Source organism: Ostrinia nubilalis, chromosome 16, assembly GCF_963855985.1.
Source record: "Ostrinia nubilalis chromosome 16, ilOstNubi1.1, whole genome shotgun sequence".
In the NCBI taxonomy this organism is placed as follows: domain Eukaryota; kingdom Metazoa; phylum Arthropoda; class Insecta; order Lepidoptera; family Crambidae; genus Ostrinia; species Ostrinia nubilalis.
The window spans coordinates 14,881,462-14,889,984 of NC_087103.1; the positions used below are offsets into that span (position 1 = coordinate 14,881,462).

The 8,523-nt window shown below is 41.1% G+C and overlaps 1 protein-coding gene across 1 annotated transcript; it reads left to right on the forward strand.

Moving 5' to 3' along the window:
- The first annotated feature begins 200 nt into the window (after positions 1–200).
- Positions 201–5,777, forward strand: LOC135079574 (uncharacterized). The gene has a single exon (XM_063974227.1). The coding sequence runs from the start codon at positions 201–203 to the stop codon at positions 5,775–5,777; it is 5,577 nt and encodes a 1,858-aa protein (XP_063830297.1).
- Positions 5,778–8,523: the final 2,746 nt, after the last annotated feature.

Consider the following 8,523-nt stretch of genomic DNA (forward strand, 5'->3'; position numbering starts at 1 on the left):
GTGCTCTGTTTTTCCGGACTGTAGTAGCGAATCGGTTTGACTGGCCTCCCGGAAGAGGGTCTCCCCGGTCAAATTGAGACAAGGACGCACATACTGCATAAGGATTGCAGAAGCGCCACACAGCAACTCCAGCGGAGCTATCGATTATAAATAGCATCTTCTATCATCATCGACATTCGACATTATCATCGACATTCGACATGGAAGCTCTTCTTCAACGTCAAAACGAGTTGATTCAAGAGATCCAAAGGATTGGCGTTAACTTTGGAAAGGACAGCGCTAGCAGGAAGACTAAGGAGTACATTGACACGCGTCTTACTGCAATAGACAAATATTGGGGTGAGTTTGATCACAACAACACACTCCTATTATCATACGAAGGCGAATCGGACTACTTCGACAAGAACATTTATCAGCAGACAAAAGATTATTATGACAAGCAGCGTAGGATCATCGCCGAATATCCTCCGTTTGTTCCACCTACTCTCGAGCCCGTTCCCAGTTCTTCGAAACCGACATTCAAGCTATCAAGACATGAAGAGCGAGGAACGAACCCGGGAAGTCAAGTAGATGAACTTATATCACAGCAAAAGACATACTTTAGAGCTTTGTCACGAGTGATAAAGCGCCCTGACATTGTTGACATCGAGGAAAAGTGGGAAATTGAAGACCTACTCAAGGACCTACAACACCGTTGGCGAACCATCGACGAACTACACATGCGAATTGACAACATACTAGAAGGCAGCAACCAGGACTATGAAGATGAGTTCATGTTCTACGAATCTTTGTACAATAAGACAAAACGACAATTAAACAGAAAGTTGAGTTCTACAACACATCTGCAGCAATCAACCCCGAAGATAGACATTCCTGTGTTTACTGGAAAGTATAGTCAGTGGCCTACCTTTTTGGACCTCTTCAATGAGACTATACATAACAACAGCAGTCTGAGTAACGCACAGAAAATGCAATACCTAAAGGGAAAACTACGAGGTGAAGCGGAACGTCTCATCCAACATCTTAACATATCAGCTGACAACTACGAGACCGCCCGTGACCTACTTATGCATCGATACAACAACACTCAAGTTCTATTTACCAACCAAATAGAAACATTTTTGTCACAACCTTCTGTGCACCGACAATCTGCATTTGAATTAAAACGCTTGTATGACACTACTATGGAGAGTATACATGCGATTCACAATCTTGGGGTCGATACGACATCATGGGATCCGCTCTTGGTACATCTAATATGCAAGAAGCTGGATACTGAAACTTATACCGACTACAAGGAATCCCGCAAGACACCACGGGAACTACCATCATTTGAAGAACTCATGAATTTTATCGAAAGCAAGTTTACTGCCCTAGAGCCCCTATCGAAGAGAGAAAGGGACACTACAGATAAAAAACACTCATATCAATCGAAGCCGACATTCAAATCTCTTTATCCTAAGCGGATTTCGAGTGAACCTTATCAATCTGTGGTCACATATACACCAAAATGCCCGCTTTGTGAAGACAAACACGATTTGTATCAATGTGAAAAGTTCCTCAACATGACACCGGACACTCGCCTGACGACAATTGCAAAAAAGGAAATATGCCAAAACTGCTTGTATAAACATTACAGGCCATGCAATTCGACAAAACGATGCAAATATTGCAATGAATATCATAACTCGATCATTCACGACGACATTGCACAATCGAGGTCGGTGAACCAAAAATCACCCCTTGCATCTAATGACAAACGCCCTGCAAAGCCACAAAACAATAAACAGCACAATGTCAATCACGTGGCTGCAGATGACGAAGAAATATTATTAACAACCGTGATGTTGAAGGTTAAGGCTGCTGACGGCACCTTTATCACGCTAAGAGCACTTTTAGATCAAGGCTCTCAAATATCATTACTATCAGAAAATGCAGCTCAACTTTTAGGACTGCAACGTCGACATGTCAATGCTTCAGTCTCGGGCATTGGTACCAGCTCCAAAAGTGGAAAAGGAATCGTCACTATGGACTGCCAATCACTGTACGAGGACTACAGCTTCACAACCCAAGCTTTAATCATATCAAAGGTGATCAATTGTTTACCAAATAACTCATTCAGTAAACAATCATGGCCACATCTCCAACACATAAACCTCGCCGATCCTGACTACAACATATCAAAACCTATTGATCTTCTCCTGGATGCGAGTATCTACTCCGACATCATCATGAACGGACTGATCAAGGGCCCACATCAAGCACCTATTGCCCAACAGACAAAACTTGGGTGGATACTATCAGGAAACGTTCAAAGGTTTAACTGTCACGTAGTCATCAATGACGTAGACAACCTATCAAGATTCTGGGAAGTTGAAGCCATCAATGACACATCATCAAACATGTCTGAACAAGAAATATATTGTGAAGACCTTTATCAAGCGACAACACGACGGCTGGACAATGGCAGATATCAAGTAGCCCTACCGATGAAGCAAGACTTCGAGGAACTCCTCGGGACATCAAAACCAAAGGCTATCATGCAGTTTAAACAGCTGGAAAAAAGAATGGCCAAAAATGAAGTTTTATCGACTTCGTATTGCAACTTTATGCATGAATATCTACAACTAGGTCACATGCGTCCGGTTCAGGCGGCCGATCGCATGACGTCAATACCTACTTGTTATTTACCTCACCATGGGGTACTAAATTTAGACTCGACAAGCACTAAATTTAGGACAGTTTTTAATGCCTCGAGCAAAACGACATCAGGACATAGTCTCAATGACTTAATGGAATGCGGTCCCAACCTGCAGCAGGACCTTCAAGGACTCATACTGCAATGGAGGACGCATAAATATGTTATCACGGCAGACATTGAGAAGATGTTTAGACAGATTCTCATCAGAGAGCAAGACAGTCATCTACAAACTATCGTCTGGAGATCATCACCCGAAGACCTACTACGTGAATATCGTTTAACCACTGTCACGTACGGAACAAAGGCCGCTCCATTCTTGGCGATAAGAACTTTACGACAAATAGCACAGGACAATGCCACGGAGTATCCACTCGCAGCAACTGCACTTGAAACATCATTTTACATGGACGACCTTATGAGTGGACATGACAGTAAAAAGCAACTTAAGGAGTTACAAAGACAATTAATTGACGTCCTGAAAGGAGCCGGGATGAACTTACGCAAGTGGTCGAGTAATGAACTTGACGTTATCAACGACTTATCAGCGCATCAAAAAGGAGCCCCCTTAGAGTTCAGAGACACTGAATCCCGTAAGACACTGGGACTAAGGTGGAATCCATCTTCAGACACATTTACATTCCAAAACAAAATTGATTATCAAGACACTATCAAGAAGCACACCAAGAGACAACTTCTATCAGATGTATCAAAAATATACGATCCATTGGGATGGTTATCTCCTGTCACAATAAGAGCAAAAATTGTCTTCCAACAAACCTGGTTATCAGACTTACAATGGGATGATGAACTGCCCGCCGACATACAAACTGAATGGCAACAGATAAGAGAAGATCTGAAAAATATAGACAATTTTCAGATTGACAGATACTTGGGAGACAAACACAATTATCAATTACATGGCTTTTGCGATGCCTCAGAAAAGGCTTATGCATGCGCTGTGTACATAACAACAAAGGACGATAAGGGCGTGTACACATCACGTTTAGTTATCGCCAAGACAAAGTTGGCCCCACACAACAAACAGATATCACTTCCTAGATTGGAACTGTTGGGTGCCCTACTTTTATCACAGTTACTGAAAAAAGTCGCAGAGTTGATTCCAGTAACTTCAATCAATGCATGGACAGACTCAATGGTGGTATTGGGTTGGCTGAATGGAGAAATAACCAAATGGAAACCGTTCGTAGCCAATCGGGTGCGACAAATCATTGACGTCGTACCGGCAACCCAGTGGCATCATGTGAGCTCCGAAGACAACGCAGCAGACTGTGCCACCCGAGGTCTATCTACTACGTCACTACAAGGTCATAAATTGTGGTGGAATGGACCTCAATGGCTTAATCAAACGACACCTCTTCAAGACAAACCAGTTATCAAGATTGAAGTTCCCACAATTGAGATCAAGAAAACACCCATCGTGAACACGGCCCTACAACAACGCGAAAATAATATTATAATTAATTTACTTCAAGACAATAGTTCATTGACACGAGTTATTCGCATTGTAGGCTGGGTTTCGCGTTTCATCACGCGATTACGACACCGCAACTGCACTTCGCAACAAAATACAAAAATATTGACGACAAATGAACTACAAGCTGCGCACAATTTGATTATCAAAACCACACAATCACTAGAGTTTGAAGACGACATTAATCATTTGAAGAAAAAAGGACATGTACGAAGCACAAGTAAGATTGCAAGTCTCAACCCCTTCATCGACAAACATGACATTTTGAGAATTGGCGGTCGATTAGAAAATGCGACAATTAGACATTCTGCAAAACATCCTGTACTTCTCTCTGCAAAAGGTCGTCTAACTGAACTTATTATAAATCAAGCACACATCAGTACATTACACGGCGGTCCCCGATTAACACTATCTTTCATCAGACAAAATTATTGGATTGTTGGGGGCATTCGCGTCGTAAAGAAGATCATCCGACAGTGTATCAAGTGTAAACGCTTCGCTCAAGAGACAAACAACCAGATGATGGCTGACCTTCCCCGGCCGAGGGTCAATCCTTCACGACCCTTCACCAACACTGGCGTAGACTTTACTGGACACGTCGACATCAAGGCTAATAAAGGGAGGGGTATCAAGACCACGAAGGGATACATCTGCGTATTCGTGTGTCTCGCGACAAAGGCAGTACACCTGGAGCTAGTGACAGACTTGAGTACACAATCATTTCTCGCGGCCTTTCGACGTATGTGTGCCCGTCGAGGGACGCCTCGCCATGTATACTCTGACAATGGCACTAACTTCGTTGGAGCTGACAATATATTAAAACGAGAGTACAAGGCTATATTGGACACTATCGACACCTCATTCATCAAAAATATCAACGAGCTAGGCGTCACGTGGCATTTCAACGCTCCAGCGTGGCCCAGCGCGGGTGGCCTGTGGGAGGCCGCCGTTAAAAGCATGAAATTCCACCTCAAGAGAGTCCTGGGAGATCAAAAGCTGACATATGAAGAGTTTACCACGTTGCTGCAACAAATTGAAGCGTGCATGAACTCCAGACCTTTATGCCCGTTGTCTGAAGACCCTGACGACGAAGTTCTCACTCCTGGTCACTTCCTAGTGGGTGATTCACTCATGGCAAGACCACAGACTGACCCAGATGTTGTGAACTTACCTGCTAGATGGCAGCTCGTGCAGACGATGAACAAGCATTTCTGGAGAAAGTGGTCACAAGAGTACCTTCAACACCTGCAAAAGAGATCAAAATGGAGAACCCCTAGTGAAAACTTAAAGGTCGACGACATTGTTATCATCAAGGAAGACAATATGCCTCCTGGAAAGTGGGCCATGGCACGTGTCCTCGAAGTCCATCCCGGGAAGGACGGCTACGTAAGAGTTGTTTCCTTGAAAACTGAAAATAATATCATCAAGCGCCCTGTCAACAAGCTTATCAAACTACCGGTTCACGACATCAACCAACAAGATCAGGCTGAGTGTATTAAAGAAGACGCTCCAAAGCCGTCACAACAACCTCAAAGACAACTTCGACGTGGAGGAAACAAGAAACCTGCAAGCATGTGTTCATGATCAAAAGAACACCATCCTCTGCTCAATTGATGAACCTATCTACGACCTAAAAATAAAACATTCGATTTGCGACATCAAGTTAACAAACATCGACGTCACATCAAATGAGTCACCGTGCTCGTCACTCATCGCGCCGTGCACTTCCGACAAGTGGATCAAGTTACATCGGCGAAATAGCTGGCTGTACTCATGTTGCAAGGAATGCACTATTCGCTTGTTTTGCACTACGGGAACAGATGTTCGTACTATCACTGGGACAGGCATCATTACACTAAGTCAAGGTTGTACGATCAAGGGCGACACCTTTACAATACGTTCACACTTCACACAATCAATTCTTGAGTGAAACGTATCATCAAATAGAATCAATGGAGGTTCCAAAGACATCTATATTGAACACTATTATTAATAGCAGCTACTCCGAAATCTCCATCCCGACTGAAGATCACCAGATGATATTCAATCAATTGAAAACAGACATTGAACGTCTAAAAGCAGAGGCGTCTAAAGAGATCAACGTACACGACGTCCACCATTACACTATGTCATACATCTTACTGGTGGGCCTTTTACTGATGACATGTTGCGCTGCGTACTATTGGCGACGTAATCGACAACAGCCTCCGGCGCCAACTACTGAAGATGCGATCGAGACCATGCCGCGTGCAGTCAGCACCTTCAGCATCGACCGAGGGACATCACCATCACCCATGCCGACGCAACGCTTCAAAACGTCTACCGTTAATCTTTAATTAATACTGTTTAATTATTATTATCTCTTTTTCTTGTTGTTTAAGATAGGCAAGATGTACGAGTCATCGTATCATATTTCGACAAATTACTGTTATGCAAAAACTTATAATAAAATTAGTACTGACAAGCTACTCGGCGGAAACGGTCGTTTCATTAAATACTGCCCTTTCCCCTATATCACGACAATATTGCGACAATAACACGACATTATCACCTATCAGTATCAATTTAATGTAGTTCACGCTACAATTGTTTATAACTCAGATTACCATATAGGCTATAATTTATGACGATATGTGACAAACTAAATGTAATGATTTTAGAATTTATATTGTATTTTATACGATTATTGGTTACTTTTAAATAGTTATTGTAACAATTTTAGTATTTTTATTGTATTTTAGAAGAACCCAAAAACCCATTATTAAATTAAAATACTTTATTTGATTACTTCCTAGGCATTTTGCAGACATTAGAATGATTTTAGAATTTATTGTGTATAACATCCAATTATTTCATATTTATTATTTAATTTAATTATTTTAGATTTTTATTGTATACATTTTATTATTTTAAAAATTAAAAAACAGCTAATTATGAAATAAGTATTGCATTTGACTAGTTCCGGGGCATGCCGTCGATAAGTCGTTTTGAACCGGTCGACTTTCACTGATGGAAGGGGAAGTTACCTTATCGCTGGCATGCCGCTGGACAGTCAGTTCGATTTGAGCGTTCGAAGCGAGAGGTACTATTAGGTTGACGTCATAATGTCGGAATTGTGTAAATCAGTGGTGCTGAAATACAAGTTAAACAACCTACAAGAGTGTTTCATTTCAACTCAGAAGTGGGATGTGATCTACAGCTCATAAGGTACGTCTTAATTTATTTGGTTAAAAAGTAATTGATTTTAAAAGTTCAAGTAGAAAGAAGTATGAATATTTCGTTTAATGCATGGAAAAGTTATGTTTAAAACGAGGCTAGACGCGCCTCCAGATTATTAGGCTAGATACGCCTTAGACTATGACTATGTCCATGACCAATATGACCATGACCATGACCATGACTATGAGTATGACTATGACTATGACTATGACTTAGTATAATGACCCCTAGACGTGCCTCCAGTTTACCAGGCTAGATGCGCCTTAAGGGCCCCATTGTTTAGGATGTCTCTAGATTAAAAAGCCTTCTATTGCTAACATAACAAGGAAGCCGTCCAGTTGTCACATGAGTTGTGTGTGTAGGTCGCACTGAATAAAATACAAATATAAATATAAGTATAATAGAAACATGCCACAATGGTATTTTACTACACTTTGCTCAGGGAGCATAATATTAATTGTCAAACAAAAGATTTTTAGATTTATTTTTGAGATTTAGATTTTTGGAAAAGAAATGAATCAAACTTTTGCTTAATATAACATGAACATAGCTTCCATATGATGTTGAGTTGATGCTGGTCAGACACAGTTTATTTCGTCGAGTACTTTATTTCACAGTTGAGTACAACGACGACTGAAGATGGAGCTCGTATACCGCCAGGGACAACCGTCAGCTGACGATGAAATAAGCGTGCTAAGCGTAAGAAGTTGTCGTCGTCGTCCAGTAAGAAGGCGCCACCACGATCGTCTTCTATGGGGCCAAGGTTGAAGAAAAATACGCGAAGGAGCTCATCTTCTTCCAGCTCTACTGAAAGAGCAGTGCCACATGTGGTTCGTAAAATTTCTGATAGACTAGTGAAGAAAAGTATTTTTTTCACTGGTAGTTTTTTTTATTGCGCACACGTTATTGAATATTACGCGTACCTACAGTAAAATGGGAATATTAGCTTATGTAGTAAATCTTTAATAGTAATAATTAAAGGTAATAATAAATTATTCGATTATAATGTATAAAGGAACGTTAAAGTAAATGTGCTAAAAAAATACATTTGAAAGAAAATATTTTTACACAAGTAAAGTGAATTAATTAATGATTCGTTTATTTTAAAATT

Coding starts and splice junctions, on each gene's coding strand:
- LOC135079574 (XM_063974227.1), top strand. CDS start 201: ATGGAAGCTCTTCTTCAACGTCAAAACGAGTTGATTCAAGAGATCCAA.